At 44.5% G+C, this 22,241-nt stretch overlaps 2 protein-coding genes across 6 annotated transcripts; one reads left to right on the top strand and one right to left on the bottom strand.

The window, feature by feature from the left end:
* Window positions 1-497: 497 nt before the first annotated feature.
* On the top strand, window positions 498-12,607 carry LOC138209974 (polyhomeotic-like protein 1). Of its 5 annotated transcripts, none has more exons than XM_069168829.1 (15): window positions 498-705; window positions 2,110-2,222; window positions 3,078-3,194; window positions 3,470-3,541; window positions 4,336-4,464; window positions 4,559-4,717; window positions 4,811-4,892; window positions 5,366-6,300; window positions 6,511-6,643; window positions 6,746-6,948; window positions 7,040-7,130; window positions 8,107-8,194; window positions 9,195-9,432; window positions 9,638-9,845; window positions 10,517-12,607. In XM_069168829.1, exons 2-15 carry the CDS (start codon window positions 2,112-2,114, stop codon window positions 10,666-10,668), a joined length of 2,718 nt encoding a protein of 905 aa, XP_069024930.1. In that variant the 5' UTR covers window positions 498-705; window positions 2,110-2,111; the 3' UTR covers window positions 10,669-12,607. The 5 variants fall into 5 exon arrangements, with proteins under 5 accessions (XP_069024930.1, XP_069024934.1, XP_069024932.1 ...); XM_069168833.1 differs by having other exon boundaries at window positions 498-714; window positions 3,078-3,188; window positions 9,213-9,432; XM_069168831.1 differs by having other exon boundaries at window positions 498-714; window positions 3,078-3,188.
* Window positions 12,608-13,411: 804 nt separating this feature from the next.
* Window positions 13,412-21,948, bottom strand: styk1a (serine/threonine/tyrosine kinase 1a). The gene is made up of 10 exons (XM_069168827.1): window positions 21,753-21,948; window positions 19,800-19,855; window positions 17,465-17,668; window positions 17,126-17,347; window positions 16,822-17,003; window positions 15,824-15,904; window positions 15,388-15,596; window positions 15,076-15,116; window positions 14,800-14,896; window positions 13,412-13,857 (listed from the first exon to the last, which is right to left on the bottom strand). Exons 2-10 carry the CDS (start codon window positions 19,852-19,854, stop codon window positions 13,662-13,664), a joined length of 1,287 nt encoding a protein of 428 aa, XP_069024928.1. The 5' UTR covers window position 19,855; window positions 21,753-21,948; the 3' UTR covers window positions 13,412-13,661.
* Between the last annotated feature and the right edge of the window lie 293 nt (window positions 21,949-22,241).

Below are 22,241 nucleotides of genomic sequence, written 5' to 3'. Positions count from 1 at the left end.
CTGATGTTGTGCAGCATGTATCTACACTTTCAGTAGGCTACTATTGTACTTATAGTTAAGTATAATTTTCCATGTAGGATTTTTAATTGTAATAAAGCACCTCAATTAAAATCAATCTTCTTCCATCCCTGATAATCTGGGTTTATTTCCCATTTCCCAGCATTTAGTGGTTTATATGAATTTTGCACAGAACTGAGATTGTAAATGTTCATTTTAAGTATTATTTAGATGATTTTTCACATCTTTGGTCGTTTTATTGAGGTTTTGATTTCCCCTCTTGTGTCAGCTGTGTTTTCTACACCCGTAAATAAATTTAGGAAACATGAATGTGATGAACTCTGGACCCGTTGCCAGTACCGCGGACCCCCCCCGGCCCGGGGCCCGGGGCCCGGGTCTCCCCCACCCCCCGACCCCGCCCGACCCCCCCACCAGGTTCCCCGTCATCCCGTCGCGCCGGAAAAGGCAGAGCCGCCGAGGAAAAAAAAAAAAGGAGGCGTTGCCCTCCGACAACACATCAGCTGCAAATTTATGCACAACAGTAAAATCGGAGCTGCCGCCGTCCTGCAGCACCGGAGCACCGACGAAGAGGAGAAGCTGAGGAAGAAGAAGAAAAGGCTGCAGCGGGGCTTCGCGTTCATGAGCCGCCGGGGAGGCCGCTGAGTCGCTCCGGGTCGTCGGACGGAGGAGGCGGAGAGAAGCCGAAAGGTACGGACGGTAAGGCGAGAGCTCCCCCCCCCCCCACCCCTCCCCCCCCCCTCCGCCCCCCCTCCCCGGTTATTACCGAGCCAGACAGACAGACAGACCGGCCAGCGGCGGCGTGCTAGCGGGCTGCTGGGAGGAAGAGCCTCCGGTGGATCCGGTGCTGGCTGGTCTGAACATGGAGGGCAGCTAAAGCTACCGTTAGCTCCGCTGGAGGTGGAGGTTGAAGGGAGCAGCAGGCTGGTGGAGCCGGGACGGGATGGAGGAGGAGGAGGAGGAGGAGGATAAAGATCCTGCAGAATAAAACAACAAAAAAAAGCTTGTGAACACCTGAAGTGCTTCTGCAGGATGTTTCTGGGGTAAAATGTCAGTGAGGCAGAAATCCTCCAAGATGTTTTTAGATTTATGTGAAATATTTGATTAAAAAGTACAAAAATCATTAAAATGCATTTATTTATTATAAATTTGTTCAGAAACCTGGTGATTATTATGGACTGTTGCAAAGAGGAAAATGTTTGAATAATATATCAGTTTAAGCTTTATAATTGCAGAACAGACACCAAACCTCTCGTTTATTTATGTTAATTTAAAGAAAGTTGTGATAAATAGTTGGCTCTGACAGGATTAGAATAAATTGAATTAGAAACTCAAATAATTGCATCCCAACATGAATAAATATCATGAATTATACTCTTATTGGAGTTAATTCAATGAAGAAGATTTAAATGAATTTTCCTTTTTACCAATGAAGACCCTGTAAACACCTGAAAATATTCATTTACTGATATATTCGTGTGGAAATTTGAGATTTTCATCCACAAACACATTTATTTTGTGGATTGATGAATCAGAAACTACGTACTGCAGCCTCTTAAATGTGAGTACATGATGCTTTTTCTTGAGTTATTCACCATCGATGAATGAAAAAACAAGAGATCAGAAGACTTCAACCGGGTGCTGGGCAAAAATGATGATGGATATTTTTTAAACTTTATTTTTTGCAACATTTTATGGATCAGATAAATTCATTTGGAAAATAAAATGCATCAATGTAAATTAAACGATCACGAAAACACATCCTTTTTCATTTAGTAAGTTGTTCCAGCTTTATTTTTTTAACTTTTAATTTATTTAAGTGCACTGGGTGTCTTTGTTATTTTAAGGTGTCGATCTTTATCTCAGTATTTTCCAGTGAATTTTTTTTGTGATGTCAAAACAAAGAGGTTAAAAACCTTCGTGAGTGTCATCAGTTATATCAGCCGTCTCTGAGGAACGATGTTTGTCAGGAGCTCTGACAGGAGTTTTCTCACCGCAGAGACAAAGTGGTGTGTGTGTGTGTGTGTGTGTGTGTGTGTGTGTGTGTCTGTCTCTGTGTTTGACTGATGGACGTCTCATCTGTCTCCTCTGCAGCCATGGAGACGGACGGAGAGCAGAACCAGCAGGGGGCCTCGACCAATGGGAGCGCGGCATCCCGCCCCTCTCCGATGAACTCCATGTCCCTGTATGAACGACAGGCGGTGCAGGTATGTGTGTGTGTGTGTGTGTGTGTGTGCGTGTGTGTGTACTTGTCTTGTTCAGGTTGTTATTAAAGACTGTTTATAAAAGAGTTCGTAGCTTCAGGTCTGTAAAATGGTTCTGATCCAGAAGTGTCTTCAGCTGCAATACCAGCGAGTGCCACTAGAGGTCGGCTCCAAAAAGCCTCCGGCTCCATAGACTCCCATTCAACTTCTCTCATCAAATCCAAAGTGAATCAAATGTGTCCATCAGTTATCTCGGTGTTGTTAGCTAAAGTCACTCCTTCTTATTAGTTTTCTGGAGGTCCATCTGAAAATAATCCCTCATTCATTAGAAAAGAAGATTCAAGAAGACCTGTTTTTGGGGGCGTGTCTGTTTGATTGACAGGCCTGTGGTGCAGTCAGGTTACAGCTATCGGTGGGCGGGACGTAGTATCGTCAGGTTTCCAATCAGATCGGGGGGGGGGACGGGTAGGTGTTGAACACGGCCTGTTTGTGTGAGGACGTATTCGTCTCTATATAAATCGTGATTTACGAGACAAGGTGACGGACAGAAAAGTGATGAATAGCTACTGTAAACGGGGGGAAAAAAAGGAGACGAGATTGAGTCGATGGAGGCCTCGTTGGGTTTTTGTCACCGCGGCGACGCCATCTGTCCGTGTCACCCCGACGCTAATCCGACCTCGCTTCTTTTTCATCCCTCGATTTATTACTGAACGAGCCCCGGAGTCGTACGTCAGGCAGCTGGCGGGGAGATCGTTCATGCTTCCTCTCTCTCCTCCACGTTTTCTGCCATTTTTCCTCTTAATTCGTGTCCCTCCCTCCCTCCCTCCCCTCTTTCCCTCCCTCCTTGCCTCCCTCCAGGCCCTGCAGGCGCTCCAGAGGCAGCCCAACGCTGCCCAGTACTTCCAGCAGCTGATGCTGCAGCAGCAGATCAGCAACGCCCAGCTGCAGAACCTGGCCGCCGTGCAACAGGTAAAGGTGTGTGTGTGTGCGCCCCCCCCCCCCCCCCCCCCCAAAAAAAAAAAAAAAAAAAAAAAAATCACAGAGCAGAATAAAACAAACAAACTCCCACGAACAAAACCGCAGGACCAAAGCTGAGGAGGCTGGAGGCTGAAATTTGGAAAGAAATTGTGGCTCCAACAACCACGTTTGTTTGTTTTTTCTTTGCCCACACGACCGCGTCTGTAAACAGCTCGCTGAAGTTTACTGAAACCTAAAACCTCTTCTCCTCTTCCTCTTCTTCCTCCTCACAGGCCACTCTGGCAGCCAGTCGTCAGTCGAGTCCCTCCAGCAGCAGCTCGTCTCAGACCACCAGCACCACGGCCGTACGTTCTGACTCACCAAAACAAACTGATCTGTTATTTACAAGCCACACCTACATTTTATTGTTTTTGTAAAACCACAATAACAGTTTCTCCCATTTCAGTCCCATATTTTACAGTTTTTTGAGTTTTATTTTCATTTTGTCATGATCTCCACAAGAAGCTATTAAGTACTAAAAAGCATCTAGTGTAGTTTTATATCTCATCTCTTCAGCATCTTTCTGCAGCTCTGCAAAGAACAGGCTTTTGTTGCGCCTGTGCCTTTAAGAGGTGTTGATTTCAGTGATGCTCCAGATGCTCTTTTGATTGGCCGACTGCTTTCTGAGTGACGCACACTCAAGCCAACTTTGATGCAAATGTGCCAACCAGTTTTATATATATATAAAAAAAAGAATTGAAATTTATTCAGCATGGGACCTTTAAATCATTCTTTGAAAACACTCAGAGAACTGTAGTTACGTAACCTTGAGCGCTTTAGCTCCACCCCCTGGTCTCCGCTGTAGCTGACTCTGAGAAATTTAACATGAATCTGCATGCAAGTCAATAACAACACTGTTTTTAATGAATAGATCCGCTGCCGAGTTTGTGACATCACAAGCTTTCCGAAGTTCAAACGGCTCGGTTGCTTTGTGCATTTCTGTTTTCAACACTTTCACTGTATTTTTTAGCACCTTAACCTGCTTTATAATAATAATAATAATAATAATAATAATAATAATAATAATAAAGAAAAAGAACATGTAAATCTGAATTTATTGAATATGGGACCTTTAATGTTCTTCATTGTTGTTCTTCAGGCCAGTGTAACATCTGGATCGGGGTCCGCAGCCAGCAGCCGTCCGATGGGCGCCTCGGCGACGTCCACCATCAGCCAGTCGGTGCTGCTGAGCGGGACGGCAGGCGGGCAGGGTCAAATGTACCTGAGGGTGAGTTCCACCGGCTCCTACGTGACGCCAGTTCCCCCGTTTTTTTTCCGCGTGTCTTTTTAAACGTCTCTCTCTCCTCCCGTTCGTCCCGCAGGTCAACCGCTCCCTGAGGGCCCCCATCTCCTCACAGCTCATCTTCATGCCCGGCAGCACGGCGACCGCTGCCGTGGCGACCGTCACCCAGCAGCCGCAGGCTCAGCATCAAGAAGTGAATCCGGCCTCCTCGTCCGGCGGCCAGTCGGATAACGACCAGGCGAGTTTAACGTCTTGTTGTCGGTACGCCGATTTCTTTTGCTCGACGGCGAAAACATTGCGTCACTGTTTTCCTCTGCGTCTGTTTCTCCAGGTCCAGAATCTGGCCTTAAGAGGCGTCAACACTCCCAAAGGTGTCGGTGTGAAGACCGAAGCTCCGGAGAGGAACGACTCAGGTAAACAAGAAGGCAACCTGGGACTGCAGCAAGCTCACCTGTTTGTTCCTCCGTAACTAAAAAGCCCAAGTTGGTTTTGTAATAATCTGATAATGAGATGTAAAAGCTTAATTTGGATTTCTTTCTTGTTTACTTTTGTAAATCCATCAATCTTATAGCCAAGCAAAAAAGGATTGATTATACTGATGAACTCAAAGTGAGTTACAAGCTGACGTTCCCCCTCCGCAAATGTTTTTATTCTACGGGTCATGACTTTTTCAGATCTCAGCATCAGTAAATGTGATGACATAAACTTGAGTTTTGTGGTTTTAGAAACTCGATAATACCAGCTGGAGCATCACGTTGTCTGATAATATGTCTGTTGGGTTCATGGCGTCTCCACGCTGCCCCCTGGTGGCCGAACACTCTGGTTACGCTGCATTAAATGTGAGTCGAAAACTTAACCTGTGTTTTCTGTTTGTTTGTGTTTTCAGCTGCCTTCTCATTGGTCCAGCCCTCCCACCAATCAAACTCTCAGTCCCCCTCTAAACCGAGCCACACTCAGCCCCAGCCCCCCCACATCAAAATCCCCACCTACCCCCAGCCCACCAACCTCAAAGCTCACCCAGCCTCCTCCTCCGGTGCCTCGTCCTCCTCCTCGTCCGTCACCTCCTCCATTCCTCTCTCCCAGCTCCTGCTCCACGGCACCAGAACCCTGACCACCGGGACCACGGCTCCCACCACGGCGCACACCTTGGTCCTGACGTCCAGTGCCGCCTCTCAGCCTCACGGCTACCCGGTCGGCACGGCGACCATCAAACCGGCGGTCAACGCTCAGACACTGGTGGTGCAGCCGCTGCAGAAGAACTCGCTCTGCGGCGAGAAGTCGGGCCACGGGAACGGACCCGTCCCCATCCAGCCCAAAACCCTGCAGGGCCTCCGCCTGCCGCTCCAGCTGCCTTCGAGGAACCCGCCTCCCATCCTGCCGGCCCCGCCTCCCCCCAGCAGCTCCGCCCAGCCCCCGCACATCCCGGTCCAGATAGTCGGCGCCAGGCAGAGCTCGCTGGGGAACGCCCAGGCGCTGGCGCTGGCCCGCGGCAGCTGCAGCCAGGACGGAGCCGCCGTCCTCACCAGCTCGTCCAGCCTGCTCACCATGGTGGCGTCCATCGCCTCCAGGGAGGGCGGGGTCGTGGGCCGCGGGGTGGGGCTGAAGACGCTCCAGTCGCCCCACGAGTCCCCGCCGCTGGCCCAGGTGTCCCAGGTGCACCCGCAGGCCAATCAGAGCTCGGCGCAGAGTCAGAACGGACCCGTGGGCCCGAGCCCCGCCTCCTCCCAGCCCTCCGCCGTCTCGGCTCCCCCTCAGGAGCAGAGAGGAGCGTCGGCCGGCGTGACCACCAACGGAGACCCGGCGGGGGGTCAAACGCCGCAGGTCAGCTGATCATCTCCTTCGTTGTCTTTGTTCTTATATAAATGAGTTTCTTCGTGTGTTTCCGTACAGATTTTTTTAGCTGTAGAAACGGAGCTAACATTGCTGCTACTCACCATAACAATGCCTGAATAAAAATAACAAACTCTTCCTTCAGCTGCTTTGTTGTCTTTTCATCTGGTCATCTGTTGAATCTTTTTTTTTTTTTTCTAGAAACAGATGACCGGCTCCTTAAAGAGAAAATCTGACTCCAATTCAGCCAATGACGAAGATGGCCCCTCCCCTCCGCGGCTCCTGCCAGTCAGAGACCACGCCTCGGTACTCCCGGCCAATCCCGTCGATGCAGGTAACGACACAGAATCGAGTCTGAGATTATTGTTATGATGATGATGATGATGATGATGTTGCTGTTGAAGAGGAGATAAACACCTCCTCATCTCGCCTGCAGGCTCCGCTGGTCCTCTTCCTCCCGCCTCCTCCTCCTCCTCCTCCTCTTCCTCCTCCTCCTCTCCTTCCCCGGTGCTGTCGGTGTCCCGCGGGTCCTGCGTTCAGGGCGAGAGAGCTCCGCCTCCTCAAGCCGTGGTTAAACCGCAGGTTCTCACACACCTCATAGAGGGCTTCGTCATCCAGGAAGGGGCGGAGCCTTTCCCCGTGCGTACATCCCGTTTGTTGTGTAAAAAAAAAATATATTTTCATACAGAAGCCGGTGATGTGAACTTCTGCCTTTGATTTCGCTCGACAGGTGTGCGGTCCAGTGAAGGACTCGGCCGGCGAGGATTTAACCAACGACAGCCCGGACACGAACCAATCGGAGACTGTTACCACGGCAACAGGTAACGATCTGCTCAGAAAGCGTGAGCTGCTTTTATAGACACGTTTGAAGTACGAGGTGCCGTCAAAAAAGTTCAGAGAGGGTTCCTGTTGTGGACGAACGGGGCGTCGCGCGGTGAGCAGGAGGAAGCAACGACCTTCACGAGGAAGTATTCAAAGTGTCGTTTCTTTATCAACTTTAACGTAACCGCTGGTAACGTGAACATTTGTGATTTCACCGCGCACCTGAAACTGGAGCAGAGAAACATCAAGATTTTTTTGTGGAAAAAAAAATCTTCAACGTGCCTCCTTACAGCCGAGTGTTCCTGAGCCCATGCAGCGATTTCCACGGATTCCTCTCCTTCCGCTATGAGCGGTCGTGTTGGAGAACCCTCGTTGCCGTGGCGCCACAGTTCAGGTGGTTTTGCAACTAATGTTTTTCCCCTCCGACGCCCCAGAAGGTTCCCGGTAGAACTCGGTGTCGACTGTCTGACTCTGTGGGGAAGAATTTCACGGTGACACAACCGCCGCCGACGTCAAAGAAAACCCAGCTGGTGTCTCCTGAACCTGACGCGCCTTCTTCTTCTTCTTCGGTCTTTGGACGGCGAAGCTCTAAAGACCTTCACGTTACCAGCGGTCACCAAAACACGTGACGTCGATCAAACTTGGGATACTTCCTCACGAAGATTGTCGCTTCCTCCTGCCTCCCGTGTGCATCATGCGTCGTGTATATCCGACCTGTGTCGGCGGTACTTAGCCAGTTAACCAAATATAATTACTACAACATGGCCGCGGAGGAGTAGATGATTTTACGGTTGTGACCATTTGTTTGTTTGTTTGAGCCGGAGGCGCCACAGGAGGTTTTAATTACGACCTCGAGTTTCCCGCCTCCGGCTGCAGCCGCCGACGTCCGGTCGTGTTTTCTGTCGTAACGTGACACGTTTATTTATACTTGTTCGTGACAGAAACGTCTTCTTTCTCTGAACTCTCCTCCCGCAGTGCTGAAGTGTGAGTACTGTAAGAACTTTGCTCCGGCCAGCCAGTTCAGAGGCACCAAAAGGTTCTGCTCCATGACTTGTGCCAAGAGGTACTTCAAATGCATGACACGTATATACGATATGCAGCGGAGGCCACGCCCTCCAGCAAATCACTGCAGCCACTTTAGCTCTTTTTATTTACAAAAAACACACCAAAGTCTCAATTATTTAATCATATCTTTTCAGTTTTGAGTTTTTCCCTGACAAGAAATGTTTACGTTTTTTATGCTTAAAAAAACATCAAAATCAACCATAAAAACATCATATTTTTTATATTTATCTCCCTTATTTTGCACTAAATGTGATTTCAAAGCCTTAATCCCCTTTATTTTGATCAGTTTTTAGTTTTTTCCTGAAAACAAATCAATTTTTTTTGTTTTTTATGCTTAAAAAAAAATATCAAAACCAACCATAAAATATATACTAGTGTGTGTAAATTTAGGAGATAAACTCTTTATGCCGTTAAAACCCCTGAGATGTGGTTCAGTGATTCGTTGGCTGGCTGCAGCTGTATATTACACAGCATGAAGTGTGTGTGTGCGTGCGCGTGCGTGCGCGTGTGTGTGTGTGTGTGTGTGTGCGTGCGTGCGTGTGTGTGTGTGTGTGTGTGTGTGCGCGCGTGCGTGCGCGTGTGTGTGCGTGTGTGTGTGTGTGTGTGCGTGTGTGTGTTGTGTGTGTGCGTGCGCGTGTGTGTGTGTGTGTGCGTGCGTGTGTGTGTGTTGTGTGTTGTATTAATGTTGGAAAACTGTGACAGCTGCACTTCGTCCTCGACACAGACAGCCACGTAAAAACGTATTTACGACGTCACATGTTTTTTTCTCACGATGTAAACAATGCCCTGTGTGCATTGTTTGTAGCAGAACGTTGTCAGCGTGTGATTTTTTTATTTATTTATTTTTTTACATTCTTTGCTTCTGCTTTTTTGCATATTTTTTCTTTTGTTTTTGTTCCTTTGCGCCGCGACATGCGTGCAAAGAGACAAAAAGACTTGTGTGTGTTTGCTCGTCTTGGCTTCAGTACCGTATATGTCACTCTTTGTCTACGATACAGTATGTATTGGTTCCCCAGGTACAACGTCAGCTTCAGGCAGCACTTCTGCGTGCGGCAGGGCCACGGCCAGCGGCAGGGTCAGGACCACGCTCCGGACCGGGACCGGGACCGGGACCAGGGCCCGGGTCAGCTCTCCAACTCGGACGAGGAGGGAGGCATCGCCCGGAGGAGGGTTCCCCGCAGGACCAGCTCCGAGATCGCCAGCGCCAAGATCGCAGGGAGGCCCATACCTGTGAAGGTGAGGGGGGGGACACAAGTTTTAGAACAAGTTTCTTTAGTTTCTGACTGACTCATTTTCCCATCCAGCGTCCATGTTGTTTAACTAGTAAGTCTATTTGTGTCCATTTGAGCATTTCACGATCAACCGCGGACGTCTGCTGGGTTTTTTGTGTTGTTTTTTTTAATGCTTTGCTCAGCGGCTCCTCTGCTCCTCCGCCCCGCAGTTCCGCTCGGAGTCCAGCCACTCGGACGAGGAGTCCAGCGGGGAGGAGGACGAGGACGACCCCAGGTCCCTGTCTCCGGCCTCCTCGGCCTCCTGCCACCAGCCGCCTCCTCCGCTCCCGGCGGAGGGCGCCGCGCCGGGCTGCCCGCCCGCTAGCCCCGCCCACTGGAGCGTGGAGGAAGTGTCGCAGTTTATCTCCTCGTTACAAGGTGGGAAGACGCGACTTTCGCCGTTCACGAAGAGTTTCACACAAATCTGAGCTGTGAGAAACGGAGGCTTGTTTATGGGAATAAATTAATGGGACCGCATCCAAATTAGCTCCGCCCACTTGGCAACTCTTTTAATCCGGCTGTTTTCATATTTATCTTGAATGTTCTGCCTTCACGTTCAAAGGGACTTTTTTCATAATGACCTGCATTCATGATTGCAAGATTGATTTTGGTTATTTATTTCCTTTGTAGAATTGAAATAATTAATCCTCCATTTTAGACAATGAAGCATTTTTATTTTATTTTTAATGAATGCAAAAATTTCCAACGTCACAAGTTCAGCCTTTGAAATGTGCGAATTTTCTGCTTTTTATTTGTCATATATGTTTGTATTTTGGACTTTTTTTTTTTAAGCATATTGATGCTTTCAAACCGTGAAAAAAATTTTTTTATACTATTTTCTCAACACAAACTGAACAATATATGAACCAAACTCAACATTTCCAGTAATTTTGCAGAAATAATCTTAAAATATTTGCTTCCTTCTTGTTTTCTGTCGCACTTCTTTTTTCTTTTTTTTTTTCTTACCTCCATTTCTATCAAACCTTTTATCTTTTATTCCTCTTTTCCTCTCCCTCTTGTTTCTTTTCGTCCTCTTTTCCTTCTCACAGGCTGCGAGGAGCTCGCCTCCCAGTTCCTGTCGCAGGAGATCGACGGCCAGGCGCTGCTGCTGCTGAAGGAGGAGCACCTCATGTCCACCATGAACATCAAGCTCGGCCCCGCCCTCAAGATCTGCGCCCACATCAACACCCTGAGAGACTGAAGTCTCGCTCAAAGAGTCCCGCAGGTGAATGTATGCGGTTTCAAAAAACAAACGGAGAACTGCGGCTCGCGGACGGTCGAGTCTGGTGCCGGTTCTCGTCCGGTCACATTTGCACACAGGAGCCATCGTTAAGTTCTTAAGTTACAAACGTGGTCAGCTGTTCCTGCCCAAGAATTAGTTCGTACGGTCAGAAGAAGTCCTGGGAAAAAAAAAAAAAAAAAAGCATAAATGAAGGTTTGTGAATGTATTTTCAATGCAGATCTCACTTGTTTATATATATCCACAGTATCCGGCACAGGATTCATACATTTTAACGAGTTTTCAATAAAACAGGGCTGCTCCTCTCCTAGACTGTGACGCTCGGTTATACTGAGTTTTTTTTTTATTATTAAATCTCATTTTCCAAGTTGAGTTTAATTAAACAATCAAAAACAAAAGCTGAAGAAAGTCACAATTTCTAGTTTGGCACTCACGGCTTATTCGGGAACATTTAATTATAGATCTTCACCTGGTTAAAACTCCAGTCGGCAATCAATTAGAAGTAAGAAAGAATAACCCCAGAAATTATTTGTCGATATCAAAGATAATTTTTTTTTCCTTTTCTTTAATACTTTGAAAGGAAAAACCTGCAGATGACGTCGCTCTGAAATATGTAAACAAAAAGAAGAGTACTGTGAAGGTTCCTAATTATTTGGTAAGAATAGGCATCGTCGTGCGTAAATACTGGCGCTTTTATTTTGAAAGTGGCCTCTCCTACGACTTAACAGGGTACAGTTGAGAGTACAGGGTACCGGCCGCGGAGTCCAAATGCAAAACCCTCGAGGTTCAAGAGAGCGTTTCATATTTAATGTGACAGATGTCAACACATGGGTTTTCCCCACATCTTATTTTTATATATACGAGCACATCAGTAGTCAACAAAAACCCTCCAGCAAACAAAAAAAAAGCTTTTCAAAACAAAACATTTTCACAATAAGAGTTTTACGCTCGAGTCTTTTTAAGCTTTTTACCGGAGGACTTCCTGTTCTGATTATTTATCCACCATTTTCAAGATTGTTGTTTTATTCAAAGGGTTACAAACAAACAGCTGCTCCTGAGTGAGTGTGTGTGTGTGTGTGTGTGTGTGTGTGTGTGTGTGTGTGTAGGACTGCAGCTACACACACACCTGGGCTTGATTACATGAAGTACAAAAAAAAAAAAAAAAAAAAAAAAAGAAGAACTTGAGCAGCTGACGTGATGATAAGCTTTTATTTTGAAGTGTCTTTAAGCTACACTCATTTAAAAAGAAAAGGAGTCTGGCAGTCACACGTGGACCTACAGTACGACACGAATGACCGTGTGAATGAGAATACTGTTAATAATAAGTGTAAAGTTTGCCTTTTTCTATTTAAAATGCACATTTTGTTTGCCTTGTTTTTGAGCTTTTTACCGTAGGACTTTTATCTGTCATGTTCTTTCTCTCTGTGAACCTCGTGGCCTTTTTAATCTTCACTAGTCTCTGCAGTAGCTTTAGATGAGGACAGTCTATGTTTTTTAAACTGCTTTTCATACCATTCCTTGTTTTATATATTAGTGCTTACTTTTTTACAACTTGTTATTTCCAAGCATTTGACATCCGTTTGCCTTTTCCCCTCCTGAAAAACGGCGTGACTGAAATAGTAGCTACCTTGATCAAGGAAACTTTGCTGTCTTCCGCATAGCTTTTGTCACATAGCGTGTAACCACCAACAGTATTTTAACCTTTCTAGCTAGCTATCTTCGGCTTTATCGTTAGTGACCGTGGCTATTCCAGTAGTTTCTTTTTATTTTTTTATTTTTAAAGAAAGGATAATACTCTTTGATAGCTGTGAGTTTGTATGTCTCACGTCTTCCCTCCCCCCAGGATTTTGGAGTCTTTAAAACCCAAAAGACAAAAAAAAAAAAAAAAAAAGACCTTGAACCTCATTACCAGCGATGTGAGCCACACGTTAATAAGCAGCTTTGTTCATTTTCAACAATCATTCTCCCACAAAGCAGCACTCCTTTTGTTGTTGGTTTGTTTTTTCCTCCACAAACTTAACGGTGAATTTCAATAAAAGCTTCTTCTTTTCTCTTTCTTTAATATATAGAAGCTACTTCCGGGAAGTCAGATGTGTTTGCTTGCAATAATCAGAAAAACTGTAAAATCCTGGAGGGGCTGGGTTTGACACGGGGAGGTTAATACTATCATGCAAATAAATAATCAAGGAACTGTTTTAAATCTGTGACGCCTGCGTTTTTGTTGTTGTAATGTGTTAAAGGTATTCGTTTGTTAAACTGTGCACGGATTTCTTTTCGGTTTGCACCATGACGTTTCCACACTCGAGGGCTTGTTTTTTGTAGCAGATTGGCTGTTTTCAGCTTCGTAGTTTTAAGGTTTACTTTCTTTATTTACTTCTAATATAAGGTCTGAAGCTTGAAATTTAGTTTACAAAAATAGACAAAACTTAACTGACTCTAAATTGATATCAACAGTCACTGTTGGATTTCAGCAGCTTTTCTTGCCCGTTAGATTATTAACATTAATAATTGGAGTTACTCAGCTCAGTTTTTTTAGTTTTTTTTCATCCTACAATGAGAGCTAATGCTGAATATATGGTTTAATGTTATCTTTAATTATTGTTTTAATGATGTAAAAAAGTGTTTAAGGCTAAAAACAAGCCAAAGAAATCAGTGACCTCTGGTAGTGATAATTAAAAAAAAGCTGGATACATGTATAGTTTTTTTGTTTTCTTTATATTAGTATTTTTGTTGACAAAAGCCAAAAAGGACATATTTACAGTCAATATATTACTCTTTAAACATATAAAAAGTGATTGTGCTTTATAACTTCCAACGGTAGAAAAAAGTACAAAACATAAATTGTGTTTCTGATGAAGTCCTCCGGTTTGATTCTTCTTCCCATCAGTCCTCCTTTAAAGCCCTTCTATCGACAGCAGCCGATGCACTCCTGACTGACGTCACTCTCCAGCCAATCAGAGAACAGCATAGTTGTACGCCTCTCCGTATCCCGCCTCCCTCAGGTACTTCTCGATGTTCATTGGCCCGGGCACCGCGAGAACTGTCCTCCCATTGGCTGACTTCTCTCCCGCCCGGAGTTTCCTCCTCAGCTCCGACATGGAGGGGCGCTGTTGTGGGCTCCAGTGGGAGCAGGACGTGATGACGGAATACCTGCCGACCAGGTGAAAAACAGATAAAACACCGGAAAACTTACCGAAATCACATTTATTTATATATATATGTATAATTTTCACCCACTTTAGAAACCGGTTATTACAGCGTTTAAGCCGTGACGTGCCGTGGACGGTTGGTACAAGCTTAAAGTTTAACCAGTTAGTAAATGTTAGTTTAAAGACCATAAAACTTGGCGATATTATATATATATTAATATAAATTGTTTTACCGACTTTATAAATGATAATAATAATAATAATAATAATAATAATAATAATAATAATAATAAAGCGTTTTAAATGTGTCGGTCGGTCGGTTGACCACCGGAACTAGCTTAAATCTTAGAAGAGACGTCACGTGCAGATTTTTGTATCGATGACGTAATTCCCATCAGCTGCTCTTCAGGTTGACAAGAGCTCCTCGTTTAACAGCACATCAAATCCTGGGAGGGTTTTTTTTGTGTTAATAAGTGTGATGTGAAGAATTATTGAGGAGGAAGAAAGAACCGTTTTCAGTTTCATATTAATTCTGTGACCAAAACTCAAATTATTTAAATCTCAGTTTATATATTTTCACTTACAAACTTTATTTTTTTTAATTTTTTTTATTGCAGTGTGCAGTTTGCTTTCAAAACTGTATTTTTTTTTTTTTGCTTGCATGATGAAGACGCAAAAAAACCCTTCATATTAACTCCAGTTTAACAGCAATTTAAGTCCCAGAATTGACAGCTTGTTTTTTTTTTAATATTAATAAGTGTGTGAAGATGTCTTTAGGAGGAAGAATATATTGTAAATATGTCAGTAGAAATAGAGAAAAAGACATGAAACTCCGTGCAGCTTTCGGCATCGATACTCTTCTTAATGCAGTCGTACATGAACTTTTTTCCCGGTACCGCCTGCAGCTTTATAAAACGTTGTTTTGTTCTGCTGTTGTACTTACAGCGCGTTGGAGCAGGAGGCCGGCCGCTTCAGATGCTTCCCTCTCTGGAGATGCTGCAGAAGTTCGGTCGCCGCCAGCTGAGCGAAAGGTGGGTCGCCTGGATACGTCGAGAGTTTTTAACGCGTTACAGAAGATTTGTAGAAATTTCATCACTATTTATTTTATTTTTTTAAAGGGAGATCAGGGGCTGTTAAAGTGTAATCAGTGGTTTCATTCAACAACTTTTCTCAAAGGTATGTCCAGAATGTAAAAAAAAAAAATGTTTTAAATACCCACCCAGTGTGATCATTTCGTAAAGGAGGATCCCAAAGGACCATCTATGGGAAGAGAGAGAAATAATGTTAAAATACAACCCCAAGTTCTCGTATTTAAAGTAGAGATATTTGTGTGTTTTCAAACGCAAGATTAAAACGGTTTTGAGCCTTCGTCAAAGGATTATAATATACGTGCTTTTACTTTTCGATCATGTGAAAAACAAAAAAATACAGCTTATCTGTATATGTGTGCGAGTTCTTCTTTGACGGGACATTTGTTTCATCATCGCCGCATTATTTGATTTTTCTCGCAGGACGACTTCGCCGCACTCACGTGTCGCCGCTCTGAGTGACGGCGTTCCCGGCCAGCGCTTCGGGCGCCTGCCACTTCGTCAGCGCCGCGTCCTCCGCTCCACGCGGCGCCCCGGTGCTCCCGCGGTAGGCCGGACCGAGTCCCCACAGCTTGGCCGTCAGATCTCCGCCGACCAGAACGCTGCGAGCGCCCACGTTGCCGTGGACGCAGCGCTGACTGTGCAGGTACTCCTAGAAGATGCAGAAGACCAATTCAGGCATGAAATAATACTGCAAAAAAAAAAAACAGTTTATGATAATAGTAGTTTACACTGTACTCGCCACTAAATAATGACAAATTAATTTATAGAAAGACTATGAGATAAACAAGCGGATAGAAAGAGCTCCCGACTAAATAGTTCCCATTAATATAGCGTTTCTGTCCATGAAGCAGACAGACAGACATCAGTTTAACCAACCAGAGCCGAGGCCACTTGTCCCGCCATGGTGAAGATCCTCTTCTCCGTCATGTCACACCGAGACTCTGAACTGGAGTTTTCCTTCAGCGGGAGAAGCAGAGGACAGAAAAAACAAAAGGGGAAAAGTCTGTAAATGTTTTTGACTCCTTTTCTTTGACTCAGACTTCCTCACCTGTCTTTTCAATTATTGGCTATATTGCTCTCTACTGCCCCCTCAAAGGCCAACAGCAGCAACTGCATCATCACAGCAGAACAGTCACACCCAGGGTTTGGAGTTCATAACCAATTTATATCCACTTATATAACATCCGATGAACGTTACACAGTCCAATTAATTAATTATGGTTATGTTTGTGGCTGAGATCATTCATTTCATGGTTTATTGTGGAAATCACGTGTGTTTCTTTGACTGCAACCTCAACTTGCACTAAATTTTATATTTTAGATATTTTATTAATCCCGAAAGGGGAAAAAAAAATGTTCCGCTACAGCAGCGTGTGGAGGTAAAAGCAATAACAATGACAGAATAAAAATAGAAGATGTAAAAATATTCAATATAAAAAAAAATATTAAAATTCACGATATACAAATAAAATAGAATAATATTAAACAAACAAACAGCAGTGCAATGGTGTTAATGATGTATGATGAATTTGGACATTTAGATAATTCAGCACTTTAGACTGCGCTTCTATTAATAGAAGCAGTCTATTTAATAATAATAACAATAAACTTTATTTGTATGTAACCTTGAAAAGAAATGCAGCTCAAAGTCCTTCACAGCAATAAAATTACATTCAGTGTTTCACATAAAAACATATAAAGAAACATTTAAAAATATAGAAAAGAAATGAGATAGCAGATAAAATGAAACACAAATGGAGTCTTTTTAAGACGCGGTCGTTCCTTTAGTGCTGTCCGGGAGCTCAGCTCAGTATTACAGGTTTATATGAAGATTTACTCCCATGTGACCTGAGACGGTAAACAGGTGATCGTACCTGTCTGCACCTCCACAGGAAGCTCAGCAGGTCTCGGTGCCGCAGCTCCTCCACCACCATCGTCAGCGGCGACTCCACCGACACCACGCCGAGCAGCGCAGGTAGGAAGGGGTGCGGCCCGAGGCCCGACACGAACGACGCGAAGCCCACAAAGTGCTGCTGCTCACTGCCGCTCGCCGTTTCTGGGGAGGAACGAGGTCGATAGCAGAATTATAGCGCTGCTTATTTTAAGATTTTATTCACCGGGATTTGACCGTAAATCAAACATAATATATCGATTGGCTTCGGAAGAGCTCGGTTTCACCTCGCAGCACCCTGAGGACGACGTCCCTGTCGTCCATGCGAGCTCTGTAGAGGCTGACCGGGTCTGAGGACCCGACGGAGAAGGACAGCGGCAGGGCCGAGACCTGGCCGAAGGCTCCGCGGCGCCGCTCTGTGGCGGTCTGCGGTACTGCGGCCACAGTAGGCACCTGTTGAACTGACATCGGCAGCTCCTCATGTTCCAGTGGGTTTATCCCAGGGGGCGCTATTGAGAAAACGAGACAGACACAGAGAAGAATAAGAAGTCTGTGTTTGTCGTTGAGAGTATATAATAATAATAATAATAATAATAATAATAATAACAGGTGAGGTGCCGGCTTACCGTCGATACCCTGCAGGTGCTGCCTGCGGTCGTGCCGCTGCGTGCGTCCGCGTGACGAGCTGCCGTAGCGTCGCGGTGCCGCGACCCGCTTCCGCCTCCGTTCAGGAAGACACCTCACTATACACAGAGCCAGTAACGTCAGCAGGGTTCCCAGGAGGAGCAGCGAGGGCACGATGATCACCGCCAGGTCATGCTGCGTTACAACTTGGAAGGAAAGAAAGTGAACGTTTTAAATGTCGGATCGTAGGCGGTGGAAACCTGATTTACTGAGACTGCGTCCGAGCCGCTGCAGGTTTTAGGTTTCACCGTTCAGTCCGGTGGGGGGGGGGGGAGGGGGGGGGGGGGTTAACAGGATGAACATGTTGGCTGTTAAAAACGGTTTCACCTCCTGTTGACAGGACGTTCTGTCTCGGCATTACGTCATCCACCATTTACACCTGCGGTGATACGTTGATATATAGTTAGATATAGTTTGAGTTTTTAAAGCTCTGTCCGGACGTCAAGGTGTTTTGTTTGTTGCCCGAGCACCGACGGTGCGAAAGCCCGATTGTTATTCAAATGATTATTATTATCATTATTATTATTATTATTATTATTATTATTATTATTATTAGGGCCCGAGCACCGAAGACTTTATTAATCCCACAGTGGGGGAATTTAGTCGTCACAGCAGCATAGAAAAACAAAAAGGTGTACACAATATGAAAATATTTACAAATACATATAAGATATAAGAAATACGATTTATGAGCATTGCTCTTATTTTTTATAGACACAAAAACAAATAAAATATAAATAAATAAATACAGCTATATTCAGCCTGTCCCACAGATCCAAATGCAGATGTCACGTTTCCTATTGAAACATTAATCTTTTGAACTGAGACTGCAGTCATCCAGTTTCTATTGTTTCTACTTCTTTTCATGAAGTCCCTCCTCCGATGTCGACTCGTCACCCCTCATACAACATTTACCTCCGTGTCACGTCAACTCCACCATTAGATCCATCATCCTGCACGTCTCTTTTGTTGTCGCGTTCCCGACCTTAACGGATGTTGTTTTTGAACAATAAGCTGGAATGTGAAACCCTAAAAAAAATTCTTTAGGCGTGGCGGTGACACAATAAGTTGTTTCCTGTCATCTTTCATTATAGGCTTGGTTTGAGATTGAACTTTCAGCTACACTCTTCCACAAAGACGGATTCATCTCCGTGTTTTATTGTTGAGCTTTCTCATTCTTCTCTTTTCGTACTTGAACAAATATTTATCTTCTTGTTGGCTTTCTCAGGAAAAACCAGCTGGACGTGTTAATGTGGCCTTAAAACATGTTGTGGTTTCTTTGCGTGTAAATAGATTTGCGTCATAAACTTCCATTTTAATCGTAAAACAATTTTGCGACAGAAAACTTGTGCCGTAAATAATATTTGAAGTTATTTTAGCAAGGCGGTTCACGATCAAGAAAATTTTGGTCGACTAGTAATCGTCGTGCAAGTAATCTGCAATTATCAATTTTAATTCTCTTTTTCTGTTCATTTTATGATGCTACTATGAGTTAATCATAGTTTAATAATTACGCATACGTCTTCCCTCCAAACTAAAGATATAACGTGGAAATAGTTATATCTTCCAGCAGTTTAAAAAAAAAAGAAGATGAATGGAAACAATTATGCGAAAAGATCGTAGTCAGCTGAAATGTGATCATGTGATTACGTAATAATTGTGACGCCAGCCAAAAATATAACGGAGGCAAAACTTCTTAACTGATGAGCTCCTGTTATTGTTTCATTTCGTTGTCAAGCGGGTAAATTATAGATTAATAAATAAAGAACATCTGTGATTTATTTGGACATGAATGTGAAGTTTCACCTCAAAAACATCTGGTTGTTTTCAAACCACCCGTTTTTTTGTTTTTTTTTTACCCTCCGTGTGTGATTTCCTGTAGCTCCTTCACAATAAAAGCGCTGTTTGTGTTTTTTCTACCGGACGGGTGGACGACAGTCTCCGTCATCTCACCGGTCGGCGCGATGCCGCTCGCTGTGTCCGTTTTCAAATGAAAAGCCCTCTCGTGTTTCATACCGACGTCTCCAGCCAAGTGCCGGGTTTTGTTTTTATTGGACCTCGTCTCGTAATACGAAGCACCGACCTTTTCCTTCTTGTGACGTCACGGACAAATCTTAAATACGATCATACTTATTTAACATTAACTATCAAACACGACACTTTTCAGGTTTGGAGCTTGTAAAGATTGAAAAAAATAGAGGAGGAAGGAGAGGGGACAGGTTTGATGATGATGAGGAGGAGGAGGAGGAGGAGGAGGAGTAGCTTTTATGGCCTTACTGCAGAGGGTGTCGTCGGCCGCGCACAGATTATCGGCCGTGGAGTTGGATGACATGCTGCGGGAGGAAAGAGGGAACACGGATCAACGTTACTATCGGCTCGGAGGAGGAGATCAACGTTTCACTCTGCTCAGCAGCAAACTCAAATCCTCGCAGCTCAGTCATGCAGCTCGTCGCCTCTCTGATAACCGGGCGGAGACGCTCATTCAGAGGTTGACTGTCAAACCTTTAGTCAATATTATCCACGTTTACACAACAAATATAAAACTCTCACTTTTTTTTTTTTTTTTTTCCATCTGGTAAATAAACCCAGCAAATATAAATAAGGAGGGTTCGATGGTGTGTTTTTGGTTCATCAGGTCCTCTTGGCACATTCACCATCCATTCAAACCTCTCAAATCAACACGCGCAGCGTACGCCGCACATATTTGAATCTGAACGTTTCAGAGAATTTGTATTTATCGTTTTTGGAAAATTATTTATGACGCAAGAAAAATTCCTTGAAACTGCACGACAAGGCAATTACTCATAAAACCATTAGAAACATCGAAAACATGAAGCAAAAGAAAAAGGACATTTAAAAACAAGTGATTAAAACCTCCGAAGTCGAGCTGTCTTACTTTTTACAGAGACCCGTGAACGCACCGCTACGCTAGTCGAGTCTACTGAAGGAGATTGTTTTTAGCAGTTTTTATTTATTTGTTTAAAGCCGTAACGCGACTAACAGCAACTTTATTGGCAGAATAAGGGAAGTAATGAACGTGGCGTCTACAGAGGAAGTGAGACGACCAACCGAACGCCAGCGTTTTTCATATTTGATCCTGCGGTGTTTGATCTGCGGCGCCAGATTTCACATTCAAATCGGGAGGTTTAAAAAAAAAAAAAAAAAGGGGGAAGAATAAAAAAAGCCCACGTGGGATTTGAGGAGGAACAAGTGGAGGCACGTAAACGGTTCTGTCCTCCTCGCACGGCTCATTTGTTAAACAAATGTGTCGGCGTCAAACGCCGCTCGCCTGAGATTCATGTTGATCCACAACGTTGTGAAACCAGAGATGAGACAACGCAGAAATCACTGCTTCTTTTCCTAAGATCAATTTTAAGGTGTCAGAATTTGGGTTATTTAACTTGAAGGGGCAGTATGTAAAAAAATTAAATGAAATCCTAGAATCATTTTCTATGTTTGGTGGCGGTGTTGACTCACTTTCTCGTCCAGCAGGCTTAAAATAAAAAAAAAAAAAAGATTCTTTGAGAGTTTTTCTTTGCCGTCAGATTAACAGTCAAGTTTTAATCATCAGAATATGTTGAATATGTTCTCATCCCGACCTTGTTGTTGTTTTCTTCCCGTCATCCAAAAGAACAGTTTGACCGAACGCGCCTAGAAATTGTGTTCTACGTCGCGGGTTGCCACGGTGACGTAGCGGTGTCAACGGCACGATGAACGTCAATGTTCAGGTGCAACGTGTGTCAGGTGGTGATAACGCCGAGTCATGTTCATCCATCTGAACTTTAATTCAGCACACACACACACACACACACACACACACACACACACACACACACACACACACACACACACACACACACACTCTCTCTCTGCCCTTTATGTTGAATGAATGTCACTAAACCAGTTTGTCTGCATCGTCCTCTCACTCACACGAACTCAAATGAACACACACACACACACACACACACACACACACACATGTAGTGACAGCAAACACTCACAAATATGCTGTCAAAGACACACAGACATTTCGTGTAAATGCTCATGAAAACAAATTAGAGCATCAAAACACACAGTTGCAGTAAATTTGTTCGTTATAGACAAAACTTACGCAAACACATGATGTGATGTGGAATTTGTATATTTTCTCACATTAAATTTAAAAAAAAAACAACAGAAATCCCAGGACAAGTAGTGTTTTTTTTAGTTTTTTTTTTAGTCTTCTCTTACCTGTCCGACTCTCCGGGACCCTTCAGGTGTCAAAACTCTGGTGTGTTACACAAATTCAGCCCCCCCTTCTGTTTCCTCCTGTTTTCATGCTTTCTGTGTCGCAGCATTTTCCATTTCCACCTGAAGATACCGCCGAGCCTCCGTTTTCAGTTTGCTGTCATTTGTTTCAGTTTGTGTGTTTCCTCATGTCGCTCGCTCTCTCGCTCTCTCTCTCTCTCTCTCTCAGGTTGGCCACACCCACCCACCGCACATCCCGCCACTTGTTCCTCCTCATTGTCACCTTGCACACAGGCTGCAGTCACTATTGTGTTTGCCGTGCCTGTGTGTGTGTGTGTGTGTGTGTGTGTGTGTGTGTGTGTGTGTGTGTGTGTGTTTTGTGCAACAGTAACTACTGAAGTACTGCTGTTGGCAGGCCTCCTCCTCTTCTTCTTCCTCCTTCTCCTCATCCTCTCCCTCCTCTTCTTCTTCCTCCTTCTCCTCATCCTCTCC

This window comes from Embiotoca jacksoni, unplaced genomic scaffold (genome assembly GCF_022577435.1).
Source record: "Embiotoca jacksoni isolate LCO1_2020_lvr unplaced genomic scaffold, fEmbJac1.0.p SCAF_41, whole genome shotgun sequence".
NCBI lineage: Eukaryota > Metazoa > Chordata > Actinopteri > Embiotocidae > Embiotoca > Embiotoca jacksoni.
The sequence above is the reverse complement of the archived record's forward strand: the minus strand, read 5'-3'. Positions and strand labels throughout refer to the sequence as shown.

Coding starts and splice junctions, on each gene's coding strand:
- LOC138209974 (XM_069168829.1), top strand. CDS start 2,112: ATGGAGACGGACGGAGAGCAGAACCAGCAGGGGGCCTCGACCAATGGG. Junction 6,644..6,745: donor GGCCAATCCCGTCGATGCAG/GTAACGACACAG, acceptor TCTCGCCTGCAG/GCTCCGCTGGTCCTCTTCCT. Junction 9,846..10,516: donor GTTTATCTCCTCGTTACAAG/GTGGGAAGACGC, acceptor TCCTTCTCACAG/GCTGCGAGGAGCTCGCCTCC.
- styk1a (XM_069168827.1), bottom strand. CDS start 19,854: ATGTCATCCAACTCCACGGCCGATAATCTGTGCGCGGCCGACGACACC. Junction 15,905..16,821: donor TCCTGTGGAGGTGCAGACAG/GTACGATCACCT, acceptor CTCCCGCTGAAG/GAAAACTCCAGTTCAGAGTC. Junction 14,897..15,075: donor TTACGAAATGATCACACTGG/GTGGGTATTTAA, acceptor CGACGTATCCAG/GCGACCCACCTTTCGCTCAG.